The sequence below is a fragment of the Thermobia domestica genome, chromosome 17, assembly GCF_964235325.1.
Source record: "Thermobia domestica chromosome 17, izTheDome1.hap1.1, whole genome shotgun sequence".
In the NCBI taxonomy this organism is placed as follows: Eukaryota; Metazoa; Arthropoda; class Insecta; order Zygentoma; family Lepismatidae; genus Thermobia; species Thermobia domestica.
Window position 1 is genome coordinate 168,463,273 of NC_137470.1, and position 17,943 is coordinate 168,481,215.

Below are 17,943 nucleotides of genomic sequence, written 5' to 3' on the forward strand. Positions count from 1 at the left end.
TGAAAAAAAGACAAAAGTTGTAATTACTCTTTCGTTGAAAAACTGTGTTAAAATATCAATGTGGGAGTATTCGGGACAATTGTAATAACAATTATGTTTCATATGACTCCATCTAAGTATTGTAGTTATGGTAATTCTAAAACAACAGGAACTTGACAGCGTCTACCGAGTTCAAAAATATAGATTCACCGGTTCCCGGCGGGTTTTCTGTTGACATTTACGCTCTAGTCAAAAGTTGTGAACCCTTTCGGGGCCTAGTTATTTTTGGCGTTTTCGTAGACTTTTACTTAATGAATTATCACTCAGAGACTATTTACCCGATTGATATAGTTAAGACCTTGTATCTAGAAGAATGTGGAAATTTTATGGCGTCAGCTTGATTGCAATGTTCCCAACGGGAGGAAAACTATGAAGAGAAATGGAGGGGTGAAAATTCACAAAAAAATCCAAACCGAATTTTAAGATTCTTTTGAGTCGGCACCACTATCGCTACATGACAGGAAAGTTCTTTCTCTCAACGTACACACGAAATTTTGACACTTTTTCCGCCTCAGGAGCAAAATTCGACAGTTAACGCAGGTGCTGCAGCTTTCCTAATTATTCTATTAGAACTTTCTACAGTGCGTTGTGTAGGCCAAAGACGAAGCTTTCAGATACTGCTATATTTGTTCCAACGTAGTCAACATCAAGAAAATTATAGAGGGAAAAATGTGAAATTTTCTGAATTTTTCACCTAAAATCGGGAATTAAAATTTTCTGTGGCTGGAAACACTGCTAGCAGACAGAGGAAATCTATCTTAAAACAAACTTTGGTACGCCGCTAATATAAGGAAGAAGTTTTATAACTAGATCTATATCTAATAAACTAAGCATGTAATTCTTTAAAAAATATATATCATTCTACCTAAAAAAAAGATCAGAATTATATTTCCGCTTAGGAAATAGGTCTACTGTAAACCTCAACTGTACTTCCACAAATTATCCTATTGAAACTTTTTATGGTGCATTGTTTAGATCAAAGAAGAGGCTTTCAGATGTATTTGTTACAATGCAGACAACAAGAGGGAAAATTGGGATATGTTCCAAATTTTTCCCCTGAAAAAGGGAATTAAAATTTTCTATGGCTGGAAACACTGCTACCAGAGACACGTGAACTATCCTAACATGAACTTTGATACCCTGCTAATATATCACAAAATTATCATGTGGATTGCTGAGAAACGAAGCTTGTAATTTAAAAAAAATGATTATGGTAAAGAGAGAGCATTAAAAAAAATCAAGGTTTAGAACCTAAATTCGAATTTTTCGTGCATTCCCTAATTACCCGATTGTAACGATCTGTACTTGCTTTTGTTTAGAAAGAACTGATCTTTGACTGGCGTAAGTTGACTTGTGTTGGGACGTATAGGTAGGGATTTATAAACGTAAATTTTGAAAATTTCACTTTTTTTCTACCGAAAAAAATATGAACGTTTTAATTTCCCTACTTCGCGACAAGGATTGTAAGTTGGTCAAATTGGTCTAAAAATTAGGTATCTATATGACGTACACACCTGACGATTCCTAAGTAGTTCTCTCTGAAACAAAGGAAGTTATTCTGTAAAAACTAAAAAAAGAAAATGCGAAATTCGTAAATTCACAATTTTTTGACTTTGGGCTCAAATTTAAGAAGGAAATTCGACACTCAGGGAAAAAAAAAACTACCATCAGGGCAAACTATGGTCTAACTACATTTTGCCTTGAAAGAAATCATTCCTGTATCTTAATTAGCGTTCACACAGCAGAGGATTAAGTAAGTGATAACTCCGTATGTGTTGCTTTGGTCATTAGGTCCCGAAAGGGTTTCAGTGTGCATTGAAATAATGAGATTATTACGAAAGCAGCTGGAGTTCAGAGCTTTTTTTTTAAAAAAAAAAAAAAAAAAAAAAAAAACTTGTAGGCGGCTGAATCTCAAGTTCCTTTCTTGATGTGTTAAATTCGTTTCTTAGTAGTTTTTCTGCCTGCAATTAATGTTTTTTTTTTTTTTTTTTTTTTTAATAAGAGAGATTCTGTGACCTACTAATCTTGATCTCATAATGTATTAGGATTTTACACCAAAACCACTTAACCTTGTTATGTAGGCCTATACCTATATATAAAGAGAGAGACAAATATTCATTTATCGATAGTTGCAGTCGTATATAACGGAGCCTATCACAACATTGTGAATACAAATTGAAATACTATAGGAATACTCTGTTAACCACAAATGTAAATATTCGTATGTAAATTGAGGAGTTTGATGTAATAAGGGCGTAAGCGAGGTTACGCCCTTTTTGTATCAAACGAATAAGTGGCTTTCACCATGTTTGTTTAGCCTCCTGTCATAATTTCAACTCAATATCGGAATAAAATGCTATATATTACATGTTTTTTTTTTGTTTTTTTTAAACTACTTAAATTTTCAACATCTTTTTTCTCCAAATTCATATTTCAGACTTGCGCCCTTATTGCATTAAACTCTTCAATTAAGATTATGTACATATTGATATACAAATGAAACTCTGCATTTTACAGCAGCCACACGTGTTTGCTCATCCGTGAGTTCCTGGCAAAGCATAACGTGGCAACGTTGTCACAGCCATCCTACAGTCCCGATCTCGCTCCTCCAGACTTTCGTTTGTTCTCTAAGATCAAGAAAGTAGCCAAAGGACGCCTTTTTGACAGCATTGAGGCTATCAAAGTGGCTGTGACAACAGCTTTAAGGGAATATCCCGCCGAGGCCTTCGAGGAAGTGTGCTGCGCATAGAACAATATAAAAAATGTATAGATGTTTGTACGCAGTACTTTGAAGAATATTAACCCTTTGTACAGATCTTATTAGGATAAAATACATTTCGTGACTCTCGGGTCACACTCTGTATTAACTTGTACAGAGAACAGGAGCAAACAATTGAGGTAGAAAGAGAGAAAGAAGAAGCAACAATTCACAAAGTGATCAGGTAAGAGCATTCACTGTGACTAATTTTGTTTGAAATCTACACTGATGAAGTAATAAAAGAAATAAAGGACACTCACAACATAGGAATAACTATTCACGGACAGAAAATATACGATGCAATTTGCAGATGATATAGCATTGTTGGCAGACAGTGCGCGAAAACGTTAGAAGCATGTTCAAATTGAATATAGCGAGTGCAGTGCACAAAATTAAAAGCGAAGAATAATAAGAGCAACCGAAATGTATGAAATGCGCAAGAAAATAAATAACAAGAAGAATGATCAAAATAAGAAGTCAGTTGGGGGAAGAGGTGCAAGAATTGTTACTTAGCGAGTAAAATTAGAAACGATAATAAGCGCAAATAGCACGTGAAATCCACAACAGAAGAAGAAAATATTTTAATAAAAACAGAAATATCAACATATAATCATATACAGGGTGTTTCAAAACAACACCAACAACGTTTGGGAGGTGATTCCTCACAACAAGATAAGATAAAAAGTATAGACCAACCTTGGAGCACAAACGCTTCCTTTCAGAGTTATAGGGTGCCGAAAATACGAAAACATGAAATTTAACGGTCCATAGCTCCAATACTATGGAACCTACCGTGGTCGGGTCAAGAGCGGATATGTGTGCTATTCAAAAATCCATGTTTCAGAATCCTAAGAGAATCAATTTTTATAGAGGCAGTTTGGCTACGGGCATATAATTTGGAGTACTCACCAACTACCTATATAAAAATTCTTGCGAACTCAGAATTCTGAAACATAGATATTTGGATAGAGCACAATACTAAATCTTATTCGGCCTAAGCTCTAAACTGCGATAAGCAAAGTCACGTGAAACTAAATATCTCTGATTTACGGTTTTTCCTAATGGCGCTTGTACTCCTCCGCAAAATAGTTCGTATGATTGGATCATTACTTTTACTATGAAGCTCCATACTAAAACTGCTACATTATTATAAATGACAACAACATAATACAGATTATCTAATACGGTAATACTGCAACCGAGTGTGGTTAATGAAACAATAAAAATAAACACTAAGCATGCACAGTAATTATGGCGCCAATTCAACTGTAGGGGCGTGATCTACTTTTAAGTCTGAAAGATGGCTGACATGAATCCCAGTTCCCTCTTTACTCACTAAGCAACAATTGCTTACCAGCGAAATTCAAATCATTTTCCTTTTTTATATCTTTCGAGTTTTTTTTCTTTCTTTTCTGCTACTGGAAGTATCTGGACAACACGAGACAGTATTGTCAAAATGTACTTGTATAATTTGCTCCTCCCCGTGAGCAGGGGTGGACTGGCCATAATCAAGTACCTGCCCGATGGCCGCTGCGCCCTCCTCACATCAGTGCCTTTGAGCCCCCCTCGGGAGGGGCTAAGACCCGTCTTAGCCTCGGGAAGGCGCACAGTTTCCTCTCTGAACACATTTTTTTTTAAAAAAAGAAAACAAAGCTACATAATTATTTTATAAATTCCTTAGCCTTTGGCCAGCTAGGGCTCCAGCCCAGACCCCGGTATTTGCTCGGAATGTGGCCTCGCTCTTTCTGTTTTAGGCGTGGGAATTCTATTAATGATATTAGATTTACCCCTAAATATATAGATTTGACTCTAATATCGGTCATTTTGGACGATTTTTACATATCACCCTTACCAACCCTACGCTCCGCCCCACATCCCAGTATTTGTTCGGCCTGCGGCCTCGCTCTTTCTGTTTTTGGCTTTGAAAATGCCATTATAATGATCTTAGGGACCCTGAAATTTATAGATTTGACTCTAATATCGGTCATTTTGGATGATTTTTATATATCAACCCTCCCACACCCACTGCTCCGCCCCCAGATCCCGTATTTACTCGGCCTACGGCCTTGCCCTTTCTGTTTTAGGCTTTGGTGGTACCATTAATGATCTCAGCAACTTCGAAATATATTGATTTGACTCTAATCTCGGTCATTTTGGATCATTTTTACATGTCTCTCCCTCCCCCTCCCGCCGTTAGAGCCGCTAATGGCGTTACATAAAAACAAGACTCCGTTTAAGACTTACAGATGAACATCTGGAATCATTGTTCTTGATGAACTCATAAAGAGACATTCTGACCAAAATAGACAACAATCTTATTATTGACAAAATGTGTGAGAAAAGCAAGGAGATGCGAAGGCTCCTTCAAGCATAAAGCGGTAACTTTACTTTCATTTTCCAGTTTTGTTTTTGAATTTCTTTTTTCGCTATAGGTAGGTATATAATTATAAATTTACTTTTGCTAATTTGCAGTAAATGTTTCATGTATACTTTTTAGCAACGGTTTTAAAAATAGATCAAAAATAAGTTAATGTTATGATGAGCATAGCTTTAAAAGGACAGAAATATGAAAAATAGCATAAGCCCCAAACTTAACTCAAATCTTCAGTTATAATTAGGCTGTTAACAAATGTAGCCGAAGAATTTAAACAACTGGTGTGATTTTTGTAGTCTCAGTTAAAGTGTGCAGATTTATATAGGCCTAATATACGAGGCGTGTTTTTAAAGTAAGGCCGTTTGAACATAAGTACACAACGAAAGATTATTTCAAAAAAGTAAATGTATTTTAAGAAAGTACATACTTTACTCTATTTTTCGACATAGTTGGCAAGTTTGTTCAAACACTTATCATACCTCTCAACCAATTTCAAAATACCCTCTTCATAAAAACTTGCCGCCTGCTCCGATAACCAAGAGTTCACTGCCGTTTTCACATCGTCGTCATCATGGTAATGGTTGCCACTGAGGTGTTGATTGAGGTGGAGGAACAGATGGTAATCGCTCGGCGCAAGATCAGGACTGTAGGGTGAGTGGTCTAAAACTTCCCAGCCAAAAGTGTCCAACAAAGGAGAGAAGGACAACGCCCTTTGTCAGCATGCCGCGTCGTTTGATTTGAATCGCTCTGCGTAGCTTTCACAGGGTTTGGCAATATGCTTCTGCATTGATAGTGGTTCCTTGTTGCATGAAATCGACCAACAAAACACCATGCTTATTCCAAAACACCGATGCCATGATTTTGCGCTGGGACAGAGTCTGTTTGGCCTTCATTTTTACAGGCGAGTGTGTGTGTGTCCATTCCATGCTCTGTTGCTTCGATTCGGGCGAGATATGCGAAACCCATGTTTCGTCCTCAGTTACGATCTGACTCAAGAAGCCGTCAACTTCTTCGTGATAACGAGTCAAGAACTTCATGGCACACTCAAATCTTTGGTTTCTGGGGTCCTCTTTAGGAGTTTCGGGACCCAACGGGAGCACAGTTTCCTAAACTTTAGGTATTCAGAAACAATTTTGTAAAGCACTGATCTCGACACGTCAGGAAATTCGTTTGAGAGACCTGTTATTGTGAAGCGCCTGTTCTCACGAACCCTCGATTCAACTGAAGCCACCAAATCGTCTGTAATCGAAGAAGGGCGACCGGAGCGGTCCCCATCATGGACGTTGTCAGGGCCATTTTTTAATTCTCGTACCCACTTACGCACTTTGCTTGCACTCATAACAGTATCACCGTACACTTCGCAAATCTGTCGATGAATTTCTGCAGCAGATAGGTTACTTGCAGACAAAAGCCGTATGATTGAGCGAACCTCACGCGCGGCGGGCGACTTGATAGTCTTAAACATTGTGAAAGCACAGAACACAACCGTACAGGTCAGCTACAGAGTTGAAACTGAGCACAGTTGTTCCCGAGGCATCCGGTACACGACGCACACGCTAGTTGCGGTATGCGTGCGAACTACTAGTGTCTACAACAAAACGGACCTTACTTAAAAACACGCCTCGTATTTAGTACTCAAAGTCTCTTTGTTAGTTTATGAAAATATTGAATTTGTATAACTCTATCGTGATTAACTGCAATAGCTACTTAATCTTTTGTTGTTTTATGTTTACTAATTTTCCGAGGGAACCCCCCGGCACTTTCTTTTATTAGGAGGGGGTATTCCATGCAAGCGAAAGCCTCAGATGGACGGCGCCCTCCCAGAGTATGTGACCGCGCCCTTTTTACATAGCCAGTCCACCCCTGCCCGTGAGGAGTGGGACTGTTACATCAGTAGCCAATCTTATTTGTGACAAGCGGAAGGATACAAATATTTTGTTTATCGGATTTTAGAGCTTAAGCTGAACAGAGAAGAGTTCCTAAGTGAAGGCTTGACCCGACAACGGTAGGTCCCATAATATTGGAGCTATGGATCTTTAAAGTTTATTTTCTCATATTTTCGGCAGCCTATAACTCCGAAAGCAAGCATTTGTGCAGCCAAGTTGGTCTATATTTTTTTTGTCTTATCTTGGTTTCAGGAATCACCTTCCAAACGTTGTCGGTGTTGTTTTCAAACACCCTGTGGCGTTGTGAAACATAGATGCGTAGGCAGTAGTCGAAAAGGGAAAATTGTGAAGTCAATCCTCTGGAACGATATGCACTGCAAGGATGTTCAAATTTAAATGGGTAAGTAAGATACCAAATGAAATATGAAGGGTTCACGCTTTTCAGTATGGACAGAATGACATAAAAAAAAATGTCTAGATGTGGATTGTAATTAAAACATACTGAACAAATAATATAAAAAGGAAATTGAATTTTAAATAAACTTAATTTTGGTTTAGTCGTTCTGTTTTGGTGTTGCAGAAGCTAAACTTAGCTCATTGTTTGCGTCTTGTGCTTCGCACTTAAATCCATTATCGTTAGGCATTTCTACAATTATATTCTCATGACTGGTTTGCTAGTCCATCATCAAGTATCATTTCAAAAGGACTCTTTTCTTTGGAATCTTTTCCAACTGCTTTCTTCTTGTGTTTGGGGTTCGATCACAGGTCGCGCCAAGTGGGGTTTCTGGTGGACAAACCCCATGTGAACGGGGTTTTCTCGGGGTTCTCCTGTTTCTTCCCACTTCCTTGATTCCACCATTTCATTCATTTCTCATCATCATCATCTCTTTTAGCTCACACGGCATATACGTGGGACATAAAACTGAAAGATGCCCTTTTATTTCCGACTGTTTTCTCTTTGGCATTTGTTGATATAGATGTTTGTGTGTTGCTTCTAAGCAGTCTAAACTTACCTTCCGCTTGAAGTGTGTCATCCTGGTTCGGGTCTTCTGTAAATGATGATGATGTTAATTGTTGATCCTTGGAAACAGACAGTATTATAGAAACACTTCCACTACCTGATACCACTAACTCGGATTTAATTCGCATGCCGGGACTTGCTGCGAATTTGTTTCTTTTTTTCTCATTATACCATAATCATCTTCCAACTCTAAAATTAGATCCACCATTGCTGCAATGGTTGGATCGTCCTCTTGTACTTCTGGTAGTTCAATTTTACTCGGTTCCACCATTATAAATAAACTCCTAAAGCAAAAACAAACAAATAATAATTCTTATCAGGCAATTTATACAACAAAATAATCATAAAATGAATTTCTACATTAAGATGGTATATAGCTGGGTCATTTTTGTTCCACAAAGTAAAATTATGGCATACCCATAAACTGGAGTCTGTTGTCCCTATGTGCAAGCGTTAGTAAAAACTGTTGAGTATATAAAAACTATACATACTTCTTTTTTTTTTTAATTAAAGGGTTTGCAGCAACTCATACAAATTGCCTAAAGAGTTGAAATGGATGTTATTCCATTTTTATTGACAACGAAATCAATTATTTACAGTACAATTTAGAAAATATCAAATAGAAGTGGGAGAGGAGAAAATAGAACACGTGACAGTTTTCGATAGCTGGGTAGTATTATTAGTAATGATATGAAATGTGAACGTGAAATAAATACAAGGATAGGAATGACAAAAGAAGCCTTTAGGGGGAAGAAAATACTATTTTGTGGGACCTTGCATAAAGAATTGAGAAAAGGACTTTTTGATTGCTTCATGTGGAATATTGTGCTGTAGAGGCAGAAACATGGACATTATGTAAAAGTGATGAAAAACGACTGCAACTTTTCGAAATGTGGGTGTGGAGAAGAATGGAAGGAATTAGCAGGGTCGAGCGAATAACGAATGAGAGGATGTTAGAAATGGTGGGAAAGAAAAGAACAATTTTAGATATTATTAAGAAGAGGAAGAAAACTAGTTGTGACGTTGGATAAGAAGGAACTGTATCATGAGGGACGTGCTGGAGGGTATAGTGGCAGGAAAGAGACGGAGAGGCGAAGAAGACTACAATTAATGATCAATATTAAAACTGAAAATCCGTACGTGAAGACGAAGAGGTTAGCGGAGCAAGTGATCGGCCAATAACGGTAAAATTTCTAATGATGATGATAGATTTTCACTCGGAAAATTAATAAGAATACGAGATTTTGAGCAACACAGACGAGTTGTCGACTAGAATAAATTGCGTGTGATGTGATTTATAATAAGAAGTAAATCAGGGAATGTTAGGCGATTTACGAAAGAAATGAAATTTCGTCCAAAAATTTTTTTTAAAAAAAAAAAGTAATAAAAAGTATGAACTTTGTGCAACGTGTATCCACTATCGACTGGAACGAAATGGATGTCATATGATTCGTATTAACAGATAGAAAATTAATGCTACATTTTTTGCAGGAATTGAATTTTTACCCAACAAATTAATAAAAGTCTGGATTTTGAGCATCGTGAACAGGTTGTTGACTGACACCTAATGAGTGAAGTTCAGTTCGTATTGACAAGTAGATCACGAATAGAAACAGTATTCCTGAAAATGCAATTTTTACCCCAGAAATTAAAAAAAAAAGCGTGATTTTGAACAATTCTGACCAATTATTGACTAGAACGAAATGTATATAACTCATTTTATATTGGCACCTACATCAATAATTCGTATTACATCTTCATGAAAATTGAATTTTAACCCAGGAAATAAGTAAAAATCCGAGATTGTGGGCAACGCGAACAAATTCTTGACTAGGACGGAATGGACTGGAACTCTAGGTTAACAACTAGATCAATATTTTGTATTACATTTTGACGAGAATTCAATTTTTACTAAAAAAATATATATATATTTAAAAAATCAGATTTTCATCAATATGGACCAGTTATCGACTGCGAGAAAAGTGGCTGTCAAGTGATTCGTATTGAAAAGTAGGCCAGTTGATGACATTTTCTTCTCCCCTCCCCAACACACACACAAATCCTCAATTTTAACCGGGATATATATTTTTTTTTAAATCAAGAATTTGGACGAGGCGGATCAGTTGTCGACTGTAACGAAACGGAAATGGTGAAATCTTTCGGTTCAACGTCCTACGATTATGCTCTTTGGGCAAAGGATGATTTAGACAAGTGAATGATCATGGAAGAATCGGTGGAATGAGAATGTAGGAGCAAACGGCGGTACTCCGAGAAAATCGACGGACACAATATTACTTAACCGGGGATCGAATCAGGGACCTTACGCCCCAGAGGTAAGCATTCTACCACTGAGCCACGCTGCCTCCAAGTATTCGATTTATATTGATGGTTAATTAAAGTAATCATATTAACATTTTACAGAAGTCAAATTTTAACCCAGGAAATTGAAAAAAAAATCGGAATTTTGGGGAATGTGAACCCGTTGTCGACCCGAGTAACTTGATTCGCAATTACAAGCAGATAAAGCATTGGCTACATTTTTACGAGAATTCCATTTTAACATGGAAAATAATAAAACTTCGAGAATTTGTACACTTTTTGACCATCTCTCAATTGGGTCGAAAAGGACGTCCACTCAATTCGAGCTGACATTAGATAGAGAATTCATACGTAATTTTTATGTAAATTCAACTTTTACTTCAGAAATTGATTAAAATTACCAGATTTTGAGGAACGAACACATCGAATCGAATGAGGTGAAACTGGTGTTACTCGATTAATTCTAAGGAGGAACACTGTGGCTCAGTAGTAGAAAAAAATCTTTAAGGTTTACGTCCCACGATTATGCCGGCTAAAGGAGACGGTGATGATGAGAAATGAATGAAATGCTGGAATGAGGAAAGTGAGAGGAAACGGGAGAACCTCGAGAAAACCCATGCTCACGGTCTTTGTTCATGACAAAATATACTTGGCGCGAGCTGCGATCGAACCAAGGACCGCATGCTGCAGAGGTGAACGCTCTACCACGAGCCACCGCTGCCTGCTCACAACGAAGAGTCACGTAGTGACTCCGCTGAGATCCAAACGAGACAATTGTGTTTGCATTTAATTTGTTATAATTAGACGAATCCCAAAGTTATACGTGCCACCGGGCGGAATATCGTGAGTTGCAACATATTTTGTAATATGAAAGCTACAAAGCTGGCAGAATAGTTTGAACCGAGTCATTTGTTCGGAAACTGTTAGGTAAATGGAAAACTCGGCCAACACGTACCCCATCATTTTCAAGGACACACTTTTTCGGATAAAAATGTTTGCCCCAGGGTCCTCGCAGGGTCCCAGACGGGGTTCAATTCTATTTTTTTGAAATGGCAAGGGGGGTTAAGTAGCACATCGTTTGAAAGCAGCTGTATAATGAAAGAAAATGCAGCAAGTCTCGACTCCCTACGACAATCCTGTGCAAAATTGCGGCGGGTCAAAATGTAAACAAAAACTTAATTGAGAAGTCCATCACTCCTATAAATCGGAGACGGTGAGACAAATATGAAAATAGGAAAGGGAGTGTGGCATTATTTTCAAAGTACAACAATTTAAGTTAAAGCGTCTTGTCCCAGGGTGCCCATAGGGTCCCAGGTGGGGTCCAACTAAAACTTTCAAATGGCAAGAGAGGTGAAGAAGCTCATCGTTTGCAAGATCTTGTTAAATGAAAGTAGATGGAGCAAGTCTTGACTTTCTACGACAAGTCTGTCCGCAATTGCGGCGGGTCAAAACGTAAACAAAAGCTTAATTGAAAAACTATGGCCACCTTAATCCAAGATGGCCGCTTAAAGCTTATATCATTCATAATAATACAAATCTAAAACTCTATTTTTCTCTATTATGTATTTAGAAGTAATAGGAAGACTAAAGAACAATTGAATTTCGATTCACTTCAACTATTATTTCATTCGGTAACAACACATATATGTTTTGTTCTTAATGCACGTTCGTCACGGTTCTCTAGACAAAGAACTTGCTGCACCAGTAGGTTGGGGCTGTATTGTAACGTATTCGTGATGGTTACATTTGTATGCCATCCGTTGGTTTGATCGCAATACTTCAAGCAATATCAAATATACAAAAAAAAAAAAAAAAAAAATCATTTGCAAGCTTGGCGAGTAGTACCAAACATGTGTAAGTAATTTCAGTACATCGAGCTGCGTCAAACTTCTTTGGTTTGGTCATGGTATTCCAAGAAATAACATATTTATATGCAAACTCATTTTTCAGCCCCAACCTACTGGCTGCCATATTGGATTACAGATTATACTCTTTGATATTTTGTTGATATATACTATTAACCATAAACGTTCGCTTCTCCAACACCAGTGGCGTGAGCTGGATATGCGTTCGATACATAGTGAGGCATTTTGAACTCAAGATGTCGCGTTTTTGAACATTTTGCATATTTAGTCACTTACTAATCAACATTAATGCCAAATTTGTTTTCCTAGCTTCAGCAGTTTGGTATGCTTACCCTTTCTTTATAGGTTTTAAGCGGCCATATTGGATTCAAGGTGGCCATAGATTTTCAATTAAGCTTTTGTTTACATTGTGACCCACCGCAATTTTGGACAGGTTTGTCGTAGAAAGTCGAGACGTGCTCCATCTTCTTTCACTTAACAAGAGCTTTCAAACGATGTTCTACCTCTCTTGCCATTTGAAAATTTTTAGTTGGACACCACCTGGGACCATGTAGGGACCCTGGGACAAGACGTTTTCACTTAAGTCGTTTTACTTTGAAAATAATGCCACACTTCCTTTCCTGTTTTAACATTTGTCTCACTGTTTCCGATTTATAAGGGTGACCATGGACTTTTCAATTAAGTTTTTGTTTACATTTTGACCCGACGCCATTTTGTACAGGGTTGTTGTAGAGAGTCGAGACTTACTGCATTTTCTTTCGTTTTACAACAGCTTTCAAATCATGTGCTAATTAGCCCCCATTGCTATTTGAAAATCTTGAGTTCGACCCCGTCTGGGACCCTGCGGGGGACCCTGGGACAAAGTTTTTTTTTTACCCCAAAAGTTTGTCGTTGAAAATGATGGGATACGTGTTGGTCGAGTTTTCCATTTACCTAACAGTTTCCGAACAAATGACTCGGTTCAAACTATTCTGCCAGGTAATTTTTTTGTTGTTCTTACATTACAAAATATGTTGTAACTTACAATATTCCGCCCGGTGGCACGTATAACTTTGGAATTCATCTAGTTATAACATAAATGCAAACACAATTGTCTCGTTCGGACCTCAGCGGAGCCACTGCGTGACCCTTCCTTGTCAGTAATAGAGTGCTCACCTCGGATGCGTGCGGTCACTAGTTCTATCTCCAGCCAAGTAAGTTTCTGGAGGACAACATCGTGTTCTTGGATTTTCTTCGGGTACTCCCGTTTCCTCCCACTTTCCCATTCCACCAATTCTTCTATAATCTTTCATTTGCCTTAATCACCGTCTCCCTTTGTCTAAAGGGCATAATCGTGAAATGTCACAGTAAGAACAAATTAAATAATTCACCTTACATTTTCACGAAAATTCAGTTTTAACCTGAGCAATTAATAACCAGTTGAGAATGCTCCAAGAACATTGGCAGTACGAACTTAAAACGAATTACTCTTTCTTATTAACTTCTACAGTCTTCATACCAATTGTTATATGTACTTTATTATTATACAAGGTCTGTATGATAAGTAATGAGACTCGCCGCGCCGCGGCGCGCGTGTCGCTGGAGCGGGTTTGTCGGTGATGGAGGATGTAGGGGGGGGTCCGAGCAAAGCAACGCACCGCGCGTCAGTTGGCTCCGAGCCTTAGTGGACCGCGGACAAGCCTTGGACAAAGCCCTTGTGAACATTCTTGTCACGGCGGAAAATCAACAAACATGGAGGGTTCCATCGAACAGCGTTATGCGATCAAATTTTGCGTTCGCCTGGGGAAAACGGCTACTCAGACGCTTTCTCTCATCACGGAGGCCTACAAAGAGGAAGCCCTATCCAAAGCCCAGGTGTTTCGTTGGCACAGTGCGTTCCGGAACGGCCGGGAAAGCGTTGAGGATCTGGAGAGGGCTGGACGCCCGACAACAGTGACTACGGACGAAACTGTGGCAAAAGTGAGGGATCTCCTGAACTCAGACCGTCGATTATCGTTGAGATTGATTGCTGATGAACTCGATATGAACCACACAACAGTGCACAAGATTGTGACGGAACAATTGGGAATGAGAAAAATCTGTGCGAAACTGGTGCCGCGAGTGTTGACTGACGAACAAAAGCAACGACGTGTTGATTGTTGTCAGGAACTGTTGAACCTCATGAACAGTGACCCTAACTTTGAAGATGACGTCATAACAGGTGACGAGTCGTGGGTGTTCCAGTACGACCCTGAAACGAAACGTCAAAGCGCGGAGTGGCACACTCCTGCGTCCCCGCGCCCCAAGAAGGCCAGAATGTCGAAGTCAAAGGTGAAAACAATGTTGATTGTTTTTTTTTGACAATGTGGGGGTGGTCCACAAGGAGTTTGTACCCCAAGGACAAGCCGTCAACGCCGCCTTCTACAAACAAGTCCTTGAGAGACTGCACAGGAGCGTCAAGCGGAAAAGACCGGCGATCGCTAGCCGGTGGAAGTTGCATCACGACAATGCCCCTGCCCACACCGCCTTCTTAGTGACCTCCTTTTTGACCCGGATTGGGGTGGAAGTCCTTCCACAACCACCCTACAGCCCAGATGTGAGCCCGGCCGACTTCTTCCTCTTCCCGAAGCTGAAGCCACGCTTGAAAGGAACCCGTTTTGCAGACGTCACAGCCATCCAAGCAGCCGTGACCACATTTCTAAAGGACATGCCGGCTGCTGACTTCCAGGGGGCGTTTGCAGCGTGGAAACATCGATTGCAGAAGTGCATCGACGCAAGAGGAGAGTACTTCGAAAGCTTTTAAGTCCCTGTACAGATCAGATCAATAAAACAATGTTTCCAGACCTGGTCTCATTACTTATCATACAAACCCTGTACTCGTTAAACAATTCTTGTAATATATCTATTCATTTGTGAATTCCTTGAGTACTATTTTTATCCCACATGTTTTATTTAAGAGTTTTGTTAAAACGTTTTACGATATGTTCTTTTACGAAGACACATGTTCAAAATTGGAACATGTGTCTCAATTGGCATACAATTGAAAAAAAAAAATCGCAAAATATCATCTCTCTGTGACATACGGTTCCCGAGATATGGTTCTTTAAATCTCCCGAAATCCGAAACTTTTTGTTCAATATCTTGGGAACGGTGGACAGTTGACCAGTGGCCACCGGTTACTATTTGCTACCAAAATGTTCACCATTTTCTTAGGTATTGACCAACATCAATATGATCTCTCTATGGCTTACGGTTTCCGAGATATGGCTCCTCAAATCTCCCGAAATCGTAACTATTTTTGGCCAATATCTCGGTGAAGGGTAAAAGTGACGAGAAAAATGCCATCACTCCTTTGAGTTAGTTTTTGGTGCTCTATCGAATGGAGACCCTAAAATTTAAAAAAAAATCGCAAATAACAGACACACACACACACACACACACACACACACACACACACACACACACACAGACATAGAGAATTCAGTAACGAGCTTTTAAAGATCGTTAAAAATCCGGGATTTTTGGCAAATACCTATTCGAAGATATATTTTATAGGTTGTCTATTGTTACCTGACACTGACACACCCATTGTTCAGAAAATAAGTTACATCGTCTACATGAAATACATATTTGAAATGAATAGTAACATATGATTTTACAAATGAAACTAGAGTTGTGATATTTCTTTTCTTTTTGTTTTTCATTTCGAGACTATCTATTTCAGAAACGTTCTATGGAACAGTAGAGCAACAATAAATGAAATGCAAGGGCAGTAGTGATACAGTAGTGTTTCGTTCATGTAACGTGCGTGGGGTTATGGTTCGATTCCACCTGGTGCCGAGTAGGTTTTCTGGCTTTCAAATATAATATGCGTGGGTTTTTTCTCGGTGTTCTCCCGTTTTCCCACTTTCTACATTCCACCATTTCATTCCGTATAATTACTCAGCCACACACACACACACGCACAGAGACTCACAATAGAACTTGTGTGTACCGAATCCTGGGGTATGCATTCGATATATTTTCGTACACAGAATCCAAATTTCGAAACCCCAGGACAATCGACCGCATCATTTTTTTTATGGGCGGAATATTTGAACGATTGTGGATAGGGAGGGTTCACGTTTTTCGCCCATAAAACCAAATAGACACGGTTAATCGTCCTAGGGTTTCGATGTTTTGATTGTGTAAAAATAAATAAATAAATAAATAAAATTCATATCCTGGGGTCCACCGCGCAGAACTTTTTTTTTTTTTTTTTTTGTATGGTTGTGTTACGTGTGTCCTCCCTATCGAAAATCATTCAAGTTTTTCGCCCACAAAATGAAATTGACAAAGTCGATCATACTGGGGTTTTGCAATTTGGATTATGCATTGAATCCATACCCTGGGTCTGATGCACTTTTTTTTTTTTGTTTGTTTGTTTGTAGTTGTCATTACTATTAACTGTTACCCTTAGACTTGGTGCATGATCCTGAAACGTTAAGAAACAATAAACTGAAACGAAGTTTCCACGGTAGACCATGCATTCAAGATGTACTCCTATCTAATGTGATCTCAATTGAGGATTTAATGTAATAAGGGCGTAAGTCTGAAACATGCAGTTGGTGAAAAATGAAGTTGATTTTTTTTTTTTAACATAAAACAATATTCCGATATTGAATTGAAATGTTAGCAGGAGTCTAAACAAGCATGGCAAAAGCCACAAATGCGTTTGATGCAAACAAAAAAAAAAAAAAAAAAAGGCGCAACCTCGCTTACGCCTTTATTACATCAAACTCCTCAATTCTAATGCGCACCATAATTTTGTAAATAATGACATGAAATCTTCCAGTTTTACGACCTATGCTTATGCCGTGCAGGCCAGAGGAGACAGTGGTGATGGAAATGAATAAAATTGTAGAATTAAGAAAGAGGGTGGAAATGGGAGATCTACCATAAAGAACAGTTTGTGTGTGCTGGGATCGGCCAACGACCGCACACACCAGAGGTGAACGCTCTGGTCACAGAGCTACGGCGGCGCCCTTAATTTTAGATATTACATCTCGATATAATAATAATAATAATAATAATAATAATAATAATAATAATAATAATAATAATGAACAATAACGCTGTAGTCAGGCGCGTCTCAGCTACCTGAGTGGCCTGGATCATATTTTATGTAAGACTAGCCTTGATTACCAGCTCCGCTGGGTTGAAATAAAAGCTTTAAACTCACAACTCCTTTATATATATCCTCTCTCTATATATATCCCTCTCCCCCAAGTCACGGGGCTGAATTTGGATTTAAACGTCATTGGAAATGTCACTATTCATCTCAGTGACTCCGAAAACTATGAATTCTACACTAATATCGGTAAGCTCCTCTGTGGCTAAGCAGTTAGCGTTCTCGCCTTTTGCGTGGGAGACCCGGGTTTGATTTCCGGTAGGAGCTCATGTGGTTCGGATTCCAAGTTAATCAGTAGGTCCCATTTCATATAGCTTCGCTGCTGAAAATCAACCCAATCAACTCAACTAATATCTCTTATTTTCGACCCTATTCGAATATTTCCCTTTATGCCTACCCGAAGTTGAGAGACTGAATTTGGATTTAAACGGCATCGAAAGTGTCACGGTTCATCTTAGCAACCCCAATAACTATGGATTCGGCACTAATATCGATCATTTTGATTATTTTTTATATCTCCTCCTCCCTTTCC

General features: G+C 38.8%; 1 protein-coding gene across 1 annotated transcript in view; it reads left to right on the forward strand.

Annotated features, from left to right (window-relative positions):
- Positions 1-17,943, forward strand: part of LOC145673800 (uncharacterized) — a 75,352-nt gene that overhangs the window by 13,663 nt on the left and 43,746 nt on the right. Inside the window, exon 2 of the mRNA XM_081743560.1 lies at positions 7,310-7,457. Within this exon, the coding sequence (XP_081599686.1) occupies positions 7,440-7,457 (18 nt within the window). The 5' untranslated portion in view covers positions 7,310-7,439. The remainder of the gene's footprint in view (positions 1-7,309; positions 7,458-17,943) is intronic.